This window comes from Pteropus alecto, unplaced genomic scaffold (genome assembly GCF_000325575.1).
Source record: "Pteropus alecto unplaced genomic scaffold, ASM32557v1 scaffold53, whole genome shotgun sequence".
In the NCBI taxonomy this organism is placed as follows: Eukaryota; Metazoa; Chordata; class Mammalia; order Chiroptera; family Pteropodidae; genus Pteropus; species Pteropus alecto.
The window spans coordinates 311,997-331,122 of NW_006434366.1; the positions used below are offsets into that span (position 1 = coordinate 311,997).

General features: G+C 37.4%; 1 protein-coding gene and 1 pseudogene across 2 annotated transcripts in view; one reads left to right on the forward strand and one right to left on the reverse strand.

Moving 5' to 3' along the window:
* Positions 1-19,126, reverse strand: part of PRKAR2A (protein kinase cAMP-dependent type II regulatory subunit alpha) — a 96,900-nt gene that overhangs the window by 30,879 nt on the left and 46,895 nt on the right. For both annotated transcript variants that reach the window (XM_015587182.2, XM_006909063.3), the window contains exons 6-9: positions 17,846-17,999; positions 11,786-11,887; positions 11,534-11,608; positions 1,652-1,717 (exon numbers count right to left, since the gene is read on the reverse strand). In XM_015587182.2, coding sequence (XP_015442668.1) covers positions 1,652-1,717; positions 11,534-11,608; positions 11,786-11,887; positions 17,846-17,999 — 397 coding nt within the window. The remainder of the gene's footprint in view (positions 1-1,651; positions 1,718-11,533; positions 11,609-11,785; positions 11,888-17,845; positions 18,000-19,126) is intronic.
* LOC112477587 lies at positions 5,105-5,223 on the forward strand (annotated as a pseudogene).

Consider the following 19,126-nt stretch of genomic DNA (forward strand, 5'->3'; position numbering starts at 1 on the left):
TATATAATTAATAATATATAATATTGATATATTATGTATGAACATATAATCATATATATTATACATACTCTCTGGTAGATGCTGACTTCTGAGGCACAGGGGAAAAGACAAGGTATTTTGCTAATTCTTTCTAAATAATGTTAATGCTTTTCTTGGGTAGAATCACAATTCTGGGCTACTACGTTTGATGTGAGACCATATCTTTCTCAGATAATACTTTACAACAGTGACAAATTTTCTTTTTAGGTACTGTCTACATCTTAAGTTAGTGGTCCCCTCCCACATTTTAAAAAAAGAGTTAAGTAACTAAATATTTTTAAAAATAATGTTCAACCTTGAAATCTGATGGTTTAACTCTCTATTAAGATATCAAACAAGTTGTAATTTGTGCTTATCAAATTACTGAAAATAATGTACTATATTATATTTAATATCTGGAGTTTCCTGGACTTTAAGTAAAAATTTATTAGAATTTATTAATAAGAATTAGTCTCAATTTCTAAGAGCCACTTTATGTTATAGGTAGGTAGATAATTTTTTTAATGTAATTAGAAAATGAACAAAAGTCCTACACTTGCTTACATGGTTTGACCTTTTCTTCTTCCACAATTCTGCCCTGAACTCTTGGCTCTTAAGTCATTCTGCCCTATTCGAGCCAATGCCCTCTTTCCTATTTCTGCAGCATTTTCTGGGACTACAGACATGTTTATGCCCACCTAGTCCCTTCTCTAAAGTAGCACTTATCACACTGTCATATCAATAGCAGCCCCTTGGGGATTTTGTTACAATGTAGATTCTGATTCAGTAAGTCTGGGGCAGAGCCCAAGACTGCATTTCTGACAAGCTCCCCCAAGCCCCCAGTGCCACAGTGCTGCTGGTCCTACATACCCAATATTATGTTGTGTCAATGAATATTTGACAAATGTACAAACATATATCAGTAGTCCAAAAACTGTAAGTAAAAGAACATAGATGTTTCAAACCATTGTTTCATGTGAAACAACAGATCTATTTTTAGTTAGGAATCAAACCATCTTATAAAAAGTAATCATCATATTTTTCTTTCTTCATACTTTTATTTAAAATATTCTGTAAAAGGTTTCATACTAGGTTGATTTAATATTAAACATAACTCACTATTTTAATAAATTCTATATTCTTCAAAAAAATTGAAACGGAAATCTGGTGATGATAGATTTATGGTAAGAATAACTCCTCCCATCACCTATAGGTCATCAGTTTCTAGGTCTCCCTATCCATCAAATGGCCATAATAACTGTCCTAGAGACTTCCCTCCCAATGCTCTAAAAAGGAAGCTATTTTCTTTTTCAACACCTACATGTATTTTTTAATTATATAATTCCCTCCATTTTCTATTAGGGTGTTTACCTTTTCATCAATCTGTAAGCCAAAATTCTCATATTAATTACATAACAGAGGCAAAGGCAATAGGAAAAAGAAGAAATATACTAAATTCCTATCAATGGATGGGCTTAGACAAGGGTCTTTGCCAGTTACATACCTCACCTAACAGTGACGGTTTTGGTACACTAAACACTTTTACATGATTTAAAGCAAACAATTACTTTCCGTGCATACACCTGGCATCGGATTGTCCCTGGCATGATTTGCACTATCACACAAAACTCACCTTGCTTCTAATTAAGATGCTCACTTCGCCAGACTCTATAATGTAAAAGCTATCAGCCTTTTCACCCTGAAAAGGGAAAGGAGGTCAGGTAAGAGCCATACGTATATATATTAAAAAGGCGAGGGGGAATAGATCATTTTGTTATTGTCTGAGCTCTGATCTGTATTTATTTTCCAACTACAAATCCATCAATAGCTAACAAATTCAAAACAAAATGAGAGGCTCTTGATCACAGGGAATGTCAGTCCAATATGACCGAAACACATCTCACTTCCTAACATGGAATATTTACCCTTTTTTCCATGAATATGCCCAGGCTGCCAACTGCACAGAGCATTGGTATTCTTACTGCTCATGTTGGTCCCATACTGAAAACTATGACTAGGGATCAGTAGCCAAGGCTGTTACAGACAGTATCAAGGTGACTCTTGGCTACCCCTGGGTCATGGGGTCCAGGGATAATCTTGACTACCAAAAGCAGCCCTCCAGAGGACAGTTGGATCTGAGAAAGCCCTGCCTTTGTGAGGAAGGTGATTGATGTAGGTTAATATCACCCTTATGAGCCTCAGGCTTTTCTTTTGCTTGTTTTGATTTTAACCCACTTCACTGAACCAGTCATTCAGGTAACTCAACAAATAATAAAGTACTTACTATGCACCAAGAACTGTTCTAGGCATTTATCAGTGGACAAAACAAATATCCCCACCCTTTTGGAACTTACAGTCTGGTAGAGTAAACAAACTGTAAACAATCAACATAATAATTAAGTAAATGATGCTGTCGTGTTGGAAGGTGGTAAGTGCTATAGATGAAGAGTAGAGAAGGGAATGTGGGATCTGGAGTGCTGGGGGAGGAGATGGCTATGGTATCCAACACAGCTTCATTGAGAAGGTGAGATCTGAGCAAAGGCTGGAAGGAAGTGAGGATTAGGCAAGCGGATCTGGGAGAAGAGGCCTTCAGGCATACTTCAGGTCCTGAGCTCTCACTCTTAATCTCTGAAACAATGACCATCTACACTAAATAATTCAATACTAGTTATGTGCTCTCATTCCATCTGGGTCTTATGTCTTCAGTGAGAATCTATACTTCATCTTTCAACTACCATAGACAGCACTCCAAGTGGGCACTATTCACAGCTAAGGTTGACATTCCTGAGTTAATCTAGTGCCAGATCGCCATATAATAATCACTGCTCCATGTGAGTGAAAGCCATAGCTTTATAAAGGGGTATCTGTGGGTTTCTGTGCTGCTATGTTGGGTAGCTATCCTACACCTAGCAGAGCCAAATCACCATGAAAAAAATTAACAAAATCAACACAAACAAAAATTTGTGTTGATAAACTTGAAAGGACATAATAAAAGAAACTCTGAAGGGACAGCTGACCAGCGACTACTCTGACAGCATAACTGTGGTCTAGAACAGCGGTCCCCAACCTTTTTGGCACCAGGGGCCAGTGCTCCTATGAGAATCTAATGCCTGATGAGCTGAGGTGGAGCTGAGGCGGTGATGCTGGTCCTGGAGAACGGCTGCACATACAGACGAAGCTTCACTTGCCCGCCACTCACCTCCTGCTGTGTCCTGGAGAACGGCTGCAAATACAGATGAAGCTTCACTTGCCCGCCACTCACCTCCTGCTGTGTGGCCTGGTTCCTAACAGGCCACTCACCAGTACTGGTCTGTGGCCCGGTGGTCTAGAGAACATCCAGAGACAGACTGAGATGCATGCTAGGATCCCACCATCCCCTGCAATAGGCAGTGGCTTCTATTCTTTCTCCTGTATTGGGGCCCCAGCTGGACTTCTATGTTAAATAAGCAAGGCACCCCTCCTCAGGCACAATCTACATGTATGGAACAACTGGGCTGCAGGAAGAAGCTAGTGGCATGTTGGTGCTAAAGAGTCACAGCAGTCAGAGCACAACTGTCCAAGGGACTTAACGGTAGGAACCTCTAAGTGCTGAAGATCGTCATCAATCTTCAGAGATATAGGGATTTTTCTAGTTTTAAAATGCCCGTAACATAAAGAGGAAAAGCTAAAAAGTAAAGAGCTAAGCATCCAACTCAGAGAATAGGAAGAAACTAAAAGAAGGTAGAAGAAAAGAAATAAGATAAAGACAGAAAGTAATGAAATAGGAAACAAACATTCAATAGAATTACTAAAAGGCAAAGATGGTTCTTCAAAAAGACTTAAAGAATTGACAAGTCCCTGGCAAGATTGAGCAAGAAAAAAGAGAAAGCACAAAACAACAATATTAGGAATACTAGGAACATCATTCTAGATGCTGTAGACATTTAAAATATATTAATAGAAACACTATGACCAACTTTATTCTAATAACACTGAATTTTAGAATAGATAAATCCCTAGAAAAATAGATCTTACCAAAACACACCAAAGATGAAATAGAAAACCTAAATAGTTTAACATTAAGATAATGTAATCTGTAGTCAAAATCTTCCCACAAAGAAAACATTGGTTTCATAAAATAGCCAAGAAATTCTAGTCTTACACAAACTCTTCAGATATAATAGAAAGAAAACAGATCCCAACTTACATTATTAGTCTAACATTATCTTGATATCTAAATCTGACAAGGCTACTATTAAAAGGAAGGAAAATTTTAAGTAAGACTCACTTGGGAACCTAGCTATAAAATCTTAAAACAAAATATTAGCAAATTGGATTCATCAATATATAAAAAGGATACTTCACAATGGCCAAGTTGGTTTATCTTATCTCAGCAACACAAGGTTGCTTTAACATTTGAAAATCAAATCAATGTAATCATTGAAGTTTTGTTTGTAATAGCTAAAAACTAGAAACACTCCAAATGTCCCTCAGCAGTGGAAAGGCAAATAGTTTCTATTCACATACTGGAATACTACGAAAGCCAACAAACTAGTTGCACATAACATGAATGAACGTTGAGCAAAAGCAGCAGGATGCAAATAAAATACCTACTTTCTAATTCTAATGATAGAAATAATAATAATAATAAAAACCCAGAAAGACTTGGTCATACTGTCTAGGATGTGTACATAAGTGGTAAAAACCATAAAGAAAAGCAAATACACGATGATCATAAAGTCAGGGCAGGGAGGTAGGAGGAGATGACTGGGAAGGAACTCATGAGAGTGGAGGGCAGCTTCTGAGGTGTGAGAGTATTTCTCTGAGAATATCAAGGAAAGAAACTTCTGGATTACAGAATAAATTCAATTTTACAGGATGAGGATACATTTCTCTCCAAAGGGATCAGTTAAGTTATTCTCCTATAAACAAAGAATAAAAGTTCTTGCTACATCACTAGAAATTATCAGACTCCTACTTTTTGCCAAGCTAATAGGTATGAAAATGATTCTTCACTGTGCTTTTTCATTTGCATTTCCTTGATTACTCATTGAAGCTGAAGCCAATTTATTTTACATTGATGCCATGCTTTTAAAATACAATTCTTGTCTATGGCCATGCCACCCTGAACGTGCCTGATCTTGTCTGATCTTGGAAGCTAAGCAGGGTCGGGCCTGGTTAGTACTTGGATGGAAGACCACCTAGGAAGACCAGGTGCTGTAAAGTGTTAAAAAAAATACAATTCTTATCACATCATTCTTCCTCTCAAAACCCTTTGAAAGTGGTTCTCAAACTTTTCCACTAAGTATTCTTTTTTTTTATGCCTATAGCACCTGGTCTTCCTAGGTCGTCTCTCATCCAAGTACTAACGAGGCCCAACCCTGCTTAGCTTCCGAGATCAGACATCAGGCTTGTTCAGGGTGGCATGGCCATAGACCATGGACCATGGCTCCACTGGGGTGTGAACCCAGGACCTTCTGTCTGTAAAGCAGACGTGCTAACCGCTACACTATGGAACCACGTCTTCCACTAAGTATTCTTAAAGCAAGTGCATTATCAAGCCTTGGAATGGTCTAGAGCAGTGGTTCTCAAACTTCGGCAAATATCAAAATCACAAGGAGCGAAAACTACAGACCAGTATCCCTCATGAACAGACACAGAAATCCTTACCCAAACTTTAGCCAATTAAATCCAGTAATAATTATAAAGGATAATATAGTATGACCCAGAGGGGTTCATCCCAGGATGCAGGCTTGATTTGATACTCAAAATTTAATCAATGCAACTCACTATATAAGTTAATCAAAAAAGGAAACCCATATGAAAACTTCAATAAATACGGCAAAAGCATTTGACAGATTCAACACCTTTTCAAGATAAACATTTTAAAAGCTAGGAACAGAAGGGACCATCCCAACGATTAAGGGCATTTGTAAAAAAAATCAAAGTTAACATACTTAATAGTGAACAAATGAATACGTTCCTCCTAAGAGCAAGAACAATACAAAGATGTCTGCACTCACCACTTCTATTCAGTGCTATACTGTGGTCCTAGCCAACACGATAAGGCAAAAAAAAAAAAAAAAAAAAGGCATACAGACTAGAAAACAAGTAAAACTGTCTTTGTTCATAATCAAAATAATCACCTATGTAAAAAACCCCAAAGAAGCTACAAAAAAGCTTCCAGAACTAATAAGTGAGTTTAGCAAGGTTGCAGATACCACATGATCACTATACAAAATTTGGCTGTATTTTTATATACTAGCAATAAATAATTAGAAGTGAAAAAAAAATCCACTTACAATAGTGTCAAAAACATGAAATATTCAGGGATAAATTTAACAAAGATGTGCCAAACCTGAACACTACACTTGAAAACTACTAAATATGACAGAAAAATTAAAGATGACCTAAATAAACGTCAACACACCATGCTCAAGAACTCACTGCAGTGTAAAGTGCCTGACAATAAGCTTTTTTGATTGTAAAATGACTGACAGTGAGCTTTTGATTGCTGAGGCATACATTTCAAAAACACCCATCTCAAACATACAGCCAGCTACACAACTAGATAAAGATCTAGGCAGGTCCCACCCATGAAGTTCCCCTTTAAGAAAGCCCTGACTAACCTTGAAAACTGACCATTTGAGGGCCCACTTTTCCCTTCCTGTGCCCTAATTTCTGCTCTAATGTTTTAAATTCGCCAACAATGAATCCACAAAACCCTAGGTGCCTTACCCTCATCCCCAATAATGGCAGGACCCCAGGTCTCCATGCTCACTCTCTCTACCTGCAACCTGTGTGGCCCTGCGTGTGCCGTGTAACCTCCAGGACCCATGAGTAATAAATCTTGCTTTTTCAAAGTTCCCTGATGGTTGCTGCTAAGCTGCACCTTGCAATCATAAGAACCACAAGGGGTGATCCAGCCACAACACTGGTTCCAGTTAGAGAAATGTCTGTGTAGGCACCCTATAGTATGGTATGGGCCCAGGTGAAGTGCCCCAGGCATTCTAGCCAACAACGTCACTGATGATATTGTTTTTAATATCACCCACTATTGTTAAGATGTCAATTTCTCCCATCAAATGATCTATAGGTTCAACAAAATCTCAATTAAAAAAAAAAATCTCACAGGCTTTTTGGGTAGAAATTGATAAGCTGGTTCTAAAATTTATACAGAAATGCAAAGAGTATAGAATACCCAAAATACTTTAAAAAAGGAACAAAAAATATGGAGGCTTAAACTATCCGATTTTAAGATTTATTCTATAAAGCTATTATAATCAAGGCAGTGCATTACTGGCAGAGACAGACATAGATCAATGGAACAAAAAAAGAGATGAGAACATATATGGCCAACTGATTTTCAATAAAAGTGTTAAGGTAATGGGATAGGATAATCTCTTCAATAAATGGTGCTGGAACAGTTGGACATTTATATGCAAAACCCTAACCTTACACCATATACTAAAAACAACTCAAAATGGATCACAGATCTAAATCTAAGAGCTAAAACTATGAAACATCTAAAACTGTTCTGCTTAATATAGCAGCCACCAGTCACAGTGGATATTAGGCACTTGAAATGTGGTTTGTATAGATTAAGATGTGCTGTAAGTGTAAAATACACATCGAAATTTAAAGACTGGGTTACCCTCCCATCAAATAAAGGAATGTAAAGTAGCTCATACTAAACTTTTATATCAATTAGATGTTGAAATGATAATACTTTAGCTATATTAGGTTAAACAAACATATTAATAAGTTTACCAGTTTTTTTTTTTTTAATTTGGCTACTAAAACAATTTTAAATTATATATATGGCTCATAAATTTCTATTGAACACTGCTGGCCCAAAAGTAAACACAGGAGAAAATCTTACTGACCTTGCAAAGATATTTTTAAATAAGGCACAAAAAGAACAAATTACAAGAGAAAAAAATGACAAACTGCACTTATCAATGTTAAAACCGCTTGCTTTTTAAGAACTACTCTTAAGAAAATAAAGAGAAAAGCCACAGCCATAGACTGAGAGAAATATTTGCAAATCATTTGTCTGATAAAGGATTTGTACTCAGAATGTATAAAGAACTCTTACAACTCATTCATAAGAAGCCAAATAACCTAATTTTAAACAGGGCAAAAGATGTGCACAGATACTTCAAAGAAGACATATGGATAGCAAGCAATCATAGGAAGAGATGCTCAGCATTAGATATTAGGTAAATCCAAATTAAAACCAAAATGAGATACCACTTCATACTCCCTAGAATGGCTAAAATTAAAAACTGTCAACACTAAGTGCTGATGAGGATGCAAAGTAACTGAACCTCTTGTATACTGCTAGGCGGAATGCAAAATGTTACAGCCATGTAAAAAAAACAATCTGGCAGTTTGCTTAACGACATTTACCATGTGACTCAGCAATTCCATAAAAACGTGTCCACGCAAACACTTGTATGCGAATGTTCATTGCACGTTTATTCATAATTACCAAAAATTAGAAAAGCCCAACGCCTCTCAACTGGTGAATGGAAAGACAAACTATGGTATGTTCATATAATAAAATATCACTCAGGGATAAAAAGGAATGATCTGCTGATACATGCAACAACATAGATAAATCTCAAAAACATTATGCTAAGAAGTCAGACACAAAACCCTAGGTGCCTTACAAAAGACAACATGTTATATGATTTCATTTATATGAAATCGTTCTCATCACACTATAGAAAAGTAATTTCTATAGCGATAGAAGGCAGATCAGTAGTTTTCAGGAGTAAGGGACTTGAAGAAGGAATTGACTGAAAATGCAAATGAGGAAACCTCTTGAGGTGATGAAAATGCTACATGTTATGATTGTAGGGGTGTCATAAAATTCTTGAATTGTACACATGAACTTGGTAATTTTATTCTATGTGAAACATACCATGTAACAAAGCTGACCAAAATAAACAAACGAACAAAACAACATAAAGCAGTTTCTGATTCAGTACGTCTGGGGTGGTGCCCAAGAACTTGCATTCTTAACAATTCCTAACAATTTCTAACATTCCCAGATGCTGCTGCTTGCTGCTGGTCTTGGGGCCTCACTTAGAGAACTTTGATCTAGAGACACTGCCACAAAGGGTATATAATAATTATCATATTAATTAATGTCCATTCTGTACCACCACCTGGCACTTCTATCTTCAAGATCACAGACATTCCAGAAAACACTGTGGCTTCTCATACCTCTTAACATACCTCCTGAAGGCCTGGGGCTTTCAGGATGAAGCAGAAATCCTTTGGCCATAAATGAAAACACCTCAGGATCAGGAGCAAACGTGGCCAGTCAACATGTCCCGCTTCTGCAACTCGGCATTGCATTCTCACCACACTAGGATAGCTACCCTGGAACACAGCTCACACCCACAGGCCCTTGCTCATATTGTTCTCTTGCTCCTGAAAGAAATTTCCCTGACCTCGACTGCTGAAATTATACTTGTTCTATAAGCCCAACTTGAATGGCATTTCCTCCAAGAAACCACATGGAATACTTCTTTTTATATACTCACTGCCATTCATATGAACCTTTATTATAGAGCTTATATTTGGTTCTACTTGACTATCTTAAAAAATGTTTATAGACTCAAACCAATTGCTAATTAAAAGAATTATTAACAGGTATCTGGAATACAAAGGGTTTTAGAGATGTCAGAGTAGATATGGATTTTTTTTGTTAGTCCTTTTTCTCTCTCTCCTTCTATGCTAAACCTGATTAGTCCCTGTGGTGCTGGTTGGGCCAACTGCACCCAAAGGCCCCCTGGGTGGGCTTGGGACTCAGGGTTGACCAATCAATGTCTTTTCTCCTCCTAGCCCCAGCTCTGGCTTCAAGGATGTGCACAACACCCAACCTAGACCAACTCAGTTATCTTTCCATTGTTTTTGCCAGAACCACGAGCAGAGAAGTTTATACCTGGCAAAGTCCGTAACAGTCTATATATACAGACATACCTTGTGCTATTGTGCTTCACTTTATTTCACTTTGCAGATATTGTGTGTTTTATAAACTGAAGTTCTATGGCAAGCCCACATCGAGCAAGTCTAGTGGCACCATTTTTCCAACAGCATTTGCTCACTTCATGTTTCTGTCACATTTTGGTAATTCTCACAATATTTCGAACATTTTCACTATTATTACAGCTGTTATGTTGATCTGTGATCAGTGATCTTCGATTTACTGGGGCAAGACCTACCACCAGCAAAAAGGTTCTGACTCGCTGAAGGCTCAGATGATGGTTAGTATTTTTTAGCAATAAAGTATTTTTAATTAAGGTATATACATTTTTTAAGACATAATGCTATTGTACATTTAATAGACTACAGTACAGTGCAAATACAATTCTTATATGCACTAGGAAACCAAAAAATTTGTTTGACTTGCTTTATTGCGATATTCACTTTATTGTGGTGGTCTAGAACCAAACCTGCAATATTGGCTATGTTTGCCTGTGATTAAAAATGTAAACACAGGAAACAAAAAAAGTTATTACATACGACTCATCACAATGATCCAGTACACTGTGTGGTGACCCTTATAGCACCCTAAAATAACATGAGAAAAAGGCACAAAGGAAACACTAAAGACACCTTATAAATCTGGTCAATCACTGAAGACCGAAAACTGGTTTGTAACAGTCTTTGCAATTGGTGCGTATAGATCATCTATATTTACAGTAAGTATTCATATTTTAGGGCTTAAGTCTACCATTTTATTGTATGTTTTCTGTTGTTCCCTGTTTTGTGTTCCTGTTTCACTTTTCCTAACTTAGAGATTTAGGAATGTGTTATTAGATTAGCTAAGAAGGGTACCTTTGTGCCAAACATACACAGAAGGCAAAGGGCACAACCCTTCAACCTTCTCCAGGTTTTAACAATGATGAATGAGCAACCGAAGTGTCCTATGATAGATTGGCTAAAGAAGCTGTGGTACATATATACAATGGAATATTACTCAGCCATAAGAGATGAAATACTGCCATTTGGAACAACATGGATGGACCTTAAAATAATCATAATAAGCGAAATAAGCCAGACAGATAAGGTTGAAAATCACATAATATCACATATGTGGGATATAAACCTAAAAGTAAGAAATGAACAGGACAAACAAACAGAGACTCAAGGACATGGACAATAGACTAGTGGTTACCAGAAGGGAGGGGGAAAAAGGGAGGGAGAAAATAAAAAATAAAATGCTAAAAAAAATAAAATTAAAAAAACAAAATATAAAAAAACCAATGATGAATGAAGCTCACTCAGGGTCAAAAGGAAATGATACCCAAAGGACACACAGCAGAAGCCAGGGAAAGGTGAATGAAGGCAGGAGATCTGCACATGCCATAAGAAAAGCATCCACGGGCTTCAGGAGACACTGTGGGAAGTGCGTGCTAGTACCTTGCAACAAGAGTTCCCAAAAGTGAGAGGACAAATGATGCCCTAGTCCTTCAGGATGTGACTTCCAGGAAAGGTACTGCACAAGGCCCCCACTCACCTGAGAGATGATGCGCTCTCCATCCTTATAGGTCTTCTCTCCTATTACGTCCACAATCTTCATTCGTTCTGACACCTGAAACGATGGACATACTCACAAATTATAAAGAAAAGACCTCAACTGAAAATGACAAATAATATCTAAATAACACAGAAATGGGTTAGAATAGTATGATTTGAAAACCTAACAACAGAATATTTTTAGTAGCTTTTCTTAAATCACCATAAACAGTCTTATTCAAATAGACTTTACCTCTAGTGATTTAAGGAGGGGCACAGATTCAATGAATGATTCAAACATCTTCCGCTTTTTTGCATTATTTTTCACGATGATTCTTCTAAAAGTCACACGGTCCTACAAGAAAGAATATAAAAATTGTGGTAAATACCTGTGTAAGAGAACATCTATGGTCTAATTAACTGCACCACAGAAAACATTAAAGGACAATGAAAGGTACTGGGTTAACAGAGTGTTTAATGATATTTAAATCTGAGTCATCGTTGGAAGAAAAAGACCTGTAGCCTGAGCCAGACAGATGTAGCACATGTTGTTGCTTGCTATCTAGTACTCAACGGGTGCCATCTATGGGTCATAAATAGAATACAAAATGAAAACTCCAAATCAAACATTTGTGAGCTCACTGTCACTGTTCATTGTAAAAAGATGCAATGTGCAAAGGAGATAAGAAAAAGAAGATAAAACGATCACGTTTTTGTGCTCGAGGACTTTACAGTCTCAATGGGGAGACAATATAAAATACACAGGAATAAAAAAACCTATAGTTCAACACAGCATAAGAAATGTACTAGGTGAACTAGAGACAAAATAAGTGCCATAAGAATTCTGAGGAGGGACAGAGAGATCACAGTAGGTTGGAGTGGTCAAGGATACTTTTGTTGCAAAAATATGTTTGTCTAGGACCTGAAGGAAGGGTAAAATTTAAATTAATGGACAGATAGGGGAGGCATGTGAAAGGTACCTTGACCCCAGCAAGTCATGGATCCAGACTGAGGAGACAGTTAACCAGAGCTATAGCCAAGCACCTCTCAGATATGTCTACACATATGTGGGGAAGAACACACAGCCAAGAGAATACTGATTAGTTTCAAGATCCTAAATGGGTGAGCAATTATTTGTACCTCAGTTAACTAGACCCTTCCTTCCATCTCAGTCTGTCATAAACAAAGATTTTGGGGTGGGGGAAGTACAGTAATGACATCTTAAAGCCTGGTAGGATGAAAGGGGGTAAAGGCATGTTTAGCTGTAGGTTTGCTATTTTAGCAGTCTTGATCATGGCATGGAAGTGGGGTGGAGAAAACACATAAAAGATGACTGAGCTGAGATGTCTAAATGGGTTTCGATGGCTCATATTCCATTAGCTACAGAATTCCCAGGCCCTGTCCCAGGCCACGCTTCATCTGCCTCACAGGAGAAGTCACCTACTACACTCTACATTGCTAGTGCAAGCAACAGCAGATCCTTACCCTCTCTCCCTAAACTGCCATACAAATAATGTCTGCTCTCCAACATTTCACCAGATTCTGCTTCATTTTCTCCATCTGTCTGCTTGAAAAGAATCATTCAATCTCTGACTGCTCTAATGGGCTGTATCACATGTCACTACTTTTTTGAAGTCCAAGGTTAGGAATGTAACATTAAATAAAATGTTACTGTTATACTTTGGGAAATTATTCCATTATCTTTAGAATTCAGTTGCTACACGTTTTCTGGGCCAATCTAGGCCAGGAGTACTGTGAAAAGAGGACAATCAAGACTGAGAAAATGGGAAATATAAAGTTTTCTTCCTTATGTTTGAGTAGGCATTGTCAAGAATGACATTTAAAAAATCCACCTATCATGTTACCCAGATTACTATAATTGCAATAGCAAACTGTATTTCCAGCTGAAAACTGCTTTCTCTTAAAAGAAACTTGTCTCTTCATGTTCTAACCCTTTCTATGCATGCTTTCATACCTCCCAGAACCCTCATGCTGTGCAGGGCCAGCTCTCGTGACTGTGGAGGGCATAAAAAGGCACCAGACCCACGAACCCAGATTTCAGGGAGCTTCCAATGAAGTAGTGAAGAGGAAACTCCCACTGGGAAATAGTAGGCAGTAAGTGTTCAGAGTCAAACGACCCTGAAGTTTAAAAGAGAAAAGGAATGCTACACTTTCCTCTGACTTTAGGAGTTTCCCAAGAAAGTTTCTATTGACTTTCACTCAAGCAAGAGAGCATGGGAGCAGAGATTAAGTGTAGTGAGCATGGTGGCAGCTGCCTCCAGTAAGAGAAGGAATGTAGAATCCAATTTAAGAAACTCAGTGATAGCACCAAGTCCTCCCTGCTTTGGCCTCAGGAGGCCTTGGAAAGCACAAGAAGTCAGGCTATAGAGGATGCTCTGGGAGTCACTTTCCTGGAGGAGGCACTGAAGCTTTAGGAGGGTTTGGGCTGTAAAGAAAGTGAATAAAGCAGGAAAAAAGCAGAGATGAAAAGGGAATCATGATAGGTCACTTAAGACAGCAGAGAAAGGAAGAATAGACTGCAAAGGACAAGGTTTGGGAGTAGAAATGCAGTTCCGGGATCTCAGGAGAGGGAGCCTCAGGAAGATAAGGGTGGTGAGCACCACCATAACCGCGGGGAGCACTTATCTTGTGCCAGGAGCTGCTTCTCTTATGTCTATCTATTTAAGACCGCAGGGAGCAGGTGCCACCGCGCTGTAGCACTTATCTTATGCCAGGAGCTGCTTCTCTTATGTCTATCTATTTAATTCTCACACAACCACAAGATAGGTGGTTTTACAGTTTAATTTTTTAAAAAAGTCGTATGAGACTTTCTCTCTGATTTAGAGATTACTTGGGAATGTGTTACTTAATTTCCAAGTGTTTGGAGATTTTCCTGTTATATCTCATTATATCTATCTTGGTGAATATCCGTGGCTTGAAAAGAACATGTACCCTATTGCTGTGTGGAGTGTTCTATAAATTTCAATTAGATCCTTTTTGTTGACGGTGTTACTAATTTCTTCTGTGTTCTTTCTGATTTTGTCTAGCTGTTTTATCAATTATTGAGAGAGGGGTGTTGAAGTCTGCAACTATAATTGTGGATTTGTCTATTCTTTCAGTTCTACCACTTTTTGCTTTACATATTTGGCAGCTCTGTTGTTTGCTGTATGCATATTTAGGATTGCTATGTTTTCTTGATAGATTAATCCTTTCATTATTATGTAATGCTCCTTTGTCCCCGGTAATTTTCTGTTGTGAAGTCTACTTTATCTGATACTAATATAATTACTCCTGCTTTCTTGAGGTTAATGTTTACATGGTTTATCTATTTCTATCTTTTTTATTTTCAACCTATCTATATCATATTTGTTTCTTGTAGATAGCAAATAGTTGGGTCATTTAAAAAAATCCATTTTACCAGTCTCTGTCACTTAATTGGTATATTTAGATCATCTATATTTACAATAATTTATATATTAGGGCTTAAGTATACCATTTTATTGTATGTTTTCTGTTGTTTCCTCTGCTTTTTGTTCCTCTGTTTAAGTTTTTCTGCCTTCCTATGGGTTACCTAAACACTTTTTAGAATTCCACTTTGATTTAAAGGCTTGTGAGTGTATCTCTTTGTACTGATTATTTTAGTGGCTGCTCTAGGTATTATACATGAACTTGTCACAGTCTACTGGTGTCAACATTTTAGTAGTTTGAGTAGAGTGTAGAAGCTTTCCTTCCATTTAGGCCTCTTTACTTTCCCCACTTTAGATTACAATTGTCTTAAATACTTCCTCTGCATATACTGGGGACCACGTAGACAATGTAAGTTTGTTTCAACCATCTAAAATGATTTAGAAAACTCAAGAGGAGGATGCCCTTTTTATCTTCCCATGTATTTGCTCTTTCTGTTGTTCTTTCTTCATTATTAATGTTCCAAATTTCTTTATTTCCTTTCTGTATGAAGAACTTCTTTTCAAGTAGGCCTGCTGGTAACAGTCTCTTAGTTTTCTTTTATCTGAGAATATCTTCATTCTTGAAGGATAGTCTCACTAGGTGTAGGATTCTGAGTTGACAGTTCTCTTTCAGTACTTGAAAAATGCTGTGCCACTTCCTTCTGGCCTCCATGGATAGGAAATCCGGTGTCATCCAAACTGTTGTTCTCCTACATGTATGCATTGTTTCTCTCTAGCTGCTTTCAATTTTTTTTTTTTTTTGTCTTTAGTTCTTTTCTGAAATTTGAGTATGATGTGTCCTGGCATAGATTTCTTTAGGTTTATCCATTTTGAAGTTCACTCAGCTTCTTGAATCTGTAGGTTTAGTATCTTTCACCAAATCTGGAAAGTTTACAATTATTTCTTTGAATAATTTTTTAGCTCTATACGCTTTCTCTTCACCTTCTGGGACTCTGATACAAATACTGTATCTTTTGGTATTATCCCACAGGCTCTGTTCACTTCATTTCAGTCTGTTTTTTTCCAGACTGGGTAATTTCTATTGTTCTATCTTTAAGTTCATTGATCTTTCCTCGCTCATATTCGTTCTGCGATTGAGCCCATCCAGTGAGTTTTTATTTTGGTTACTGTATTTCCCAGTTCTAAAATTTCCATTCGGATCTTCTTTCTGTCTTCTATTTCTCTACTGAGACCTTCTGTTGTTTTTTTTTTTTTTATCTCATTTGTTTTCAGTGTGTTCATAATTGCTTGTTGAATTTTTATGATGGTGCTTTCAAAATGCTTGTCAGCTACTTCCAATATCTGTGCCATCTTCTTGTTGGCATCTGTTAATTGTATTTCTCATTCAAGTTGAGAACATCCTTGTTCTTGGTCTCACAAATGATGTTCTATTGCATCCTGAACATTTTGGGTACTATGTTGTGAAACTCTGTATCCTATTTCATCTTATTTTTTGTGTAGGCTGTCACCCTGTTTAGGAGTGCACAATCACCTCCCTCCTGAACCCCAATGACACTACCATGGCAGGGAAAGTGGAGTGCCAATTAGCAATACCACACATCACCTCATTTTGCCTCTCTGCTGCTGGGTCAGGCTGGAACTCTAGCTTTCTGCTAAGCCCCAGTGACACTGTGGGGAGACAGAAGCAGTTTTTCCTTTTGTATTTGGCTGGAGCTTGGGGTTATTTTAATATGTACCTGTTGTTGGATCTGGGTTGTAGGCTTTTCCAGCACCCCGTCTGGGATATACGGAAAGCAATAAGAAAACCCAGGGAACTCGCTATCATGTCCTTCTTTAAGTCCTGAGATCCTAGCCAGTCTGCCTTCTCCTTTCCATCTTTTAGGATCTCCCTACATTTGTTAGTTGTATAATACCTAGAGTTTTTTAGTTTTAAGGGAGAAGAGTAGTGAGGAATGGGGTTATTCTATCTTAGCCTGGACTAGTAGTTGGCATCAATGCATTTTAAAACTGAGTTTATTTTCGTCCATTATTTACTGATCCAACCTTGAGTTTTTCAATCACTGAGTCCCCAGAGCGTGTGATCTATTCTTAAGCCACTGTATCACTCATTTCTCAGGAGCATTCTTAATTCTTCTTAAATCACAGTGAAGTGCTATATCTTTAAAACGTGATTTCATCTGAAGGAATATGTTGATAATTCTGTGGTACACATGTAATTCTGCTTGTAAGGTAAATAGAAACAAATTATTATAGATGTCAACATTTTAAAAGTGAAATCTGGAATCTGTACAAGAGGATGATTATTTTATTTAAGAAGGAAGAAAGTTACATATTTTGAAGGCTTGATGCTGAAGGAAGCAAGGTGGGTCATGTATAATAAAGAACAGGGAACACAGTTGTGCTGTGCCTAGGAAAATTCTTTCCCAGAATATGGCTATCAGTCTTTCTAGTCATCTAAATTACTGGATTTGGCATGGACCAATGCACAAGTGGATGGCTGAACATTAGTCCTGGCCAGCTGAGGAGGAAAAACACTGTTGGCAGAGCATTCGATGACACTTATTTTCCTAGGCTGTTTCTTACACAGAGAGTAGAGTTATCTGCCACCTCCCTACCCCACCATCACCCCCCACAATTTGTGCTGTAAAAACAAACAGAAAATGCAATAAGAGCTGACATGACTGCAAGGTCAGAAGACCCAGTTTTTTCCCTGTTATTTGGAGTAAACAGTTTATTGACAAATCATTTTAGAGAAATAAAAAAATACATTGGTACAAGACCTTTCACAATATCTTTCAGATAACTGGCTATAAAATATAGTGTTAACCAACAGCCCAAGGATAGAAACCCAGAAGTAAGCGGAATTAACACTGTGCCATGCAAGGGGAACCATTTCTCCAACTCACCAGTCCCCAAAGGGAGCCTTCTGAAGTGGCGACAATGGTAGCAGCTCTTGGGGTGTTGTACATCAGAGCTAGTTCTCCAAAACTGCCACGGTTGTCATACTGACCAACAGAGCGGGTTTGATTATCTTTTGACACTAAAATATCATAAGTTCCCCTGAAAGTATAACGAGAAACAATTTTATTTATTACTTCTAATAATAAATTTAAGAACTGGCAGTTGGTACACAAATAGAAGGTACATATGATATAAAATGTTGTTATAGGGGATTCTCAACAGATTTTTGCATTTAGACTTTGTATTCTATGACCTTGCTAAACTCAAATACCAGTTCTAGTAGCTTTTTTGTAGCACTCTTGGAATTTTCTAGAGGGTCATGTCATCTGCAAACAAAGACAGTTTTACTTCTTCCTTTCCAATCTAGATGCCCTCCATCTCTCCTTCTCTCCCACTTTTTCTTTTCCTTATTGCATTGGCTAGGACCTACGTACGGTATCGAATAGAAGTGGTGAGAGCAGACGTCCTTTTAAGGAGAAAACATTAAATTTTCCACCATTAAGTATGTTAGCTGTAGGTTTTTTATAAATGCCTTTAATCAGGTTGGAAAAAAGTCCCTTCTGTTCCTAGTTTGCAGAGAGTTTTTATCAAGAAAATGTGCCAAATTTTGTCACATCCATTTTCTGCTGGTATTGAAATGACTGTATGGGTTTTCTTTTGTAGTCTGTTGAAAACTAGGATGTAGAACTGATTAAAATAAAGAAACCAAAAAAATAAAATTTCTATCTGTTGATTGATAATGGTTGCCAAATAATAATATTCAGAACCGACAAGCATTTAGAGAAATAGGAACTCTCAATAAATACACCACTGAGGCAAATGTAAATGTACCCTAGTTTCTGCAAGATCATTAACAACATATAGCAAATTCCTTAAAGAGACCCTTTAACACAGCAATTCCATTTCTAGTAGGCATTCTAAAGGAGATAATCGAAGATACTGAAAAAAGATTTAACTGCAGGGATGCTCATCAAGTAATATTTATAACAGCAAAAATTGTAATTTAATCTGCTAACAATAGGGGATAGGTCAAATATATGTCTATATTCACATTGTACGGTCTGTATAAATGATGACATAGAATAATACTGCATCCCATGGCAAACTACTTAAAATAGATTGTAAATATCAGGCCACACAACAATGTATGACCCAACATAAAAAGAATATATATGCAAATGCAATAGAGTCAACTCCATTTTTGATGTTTGATTGTGTTAGTTTTC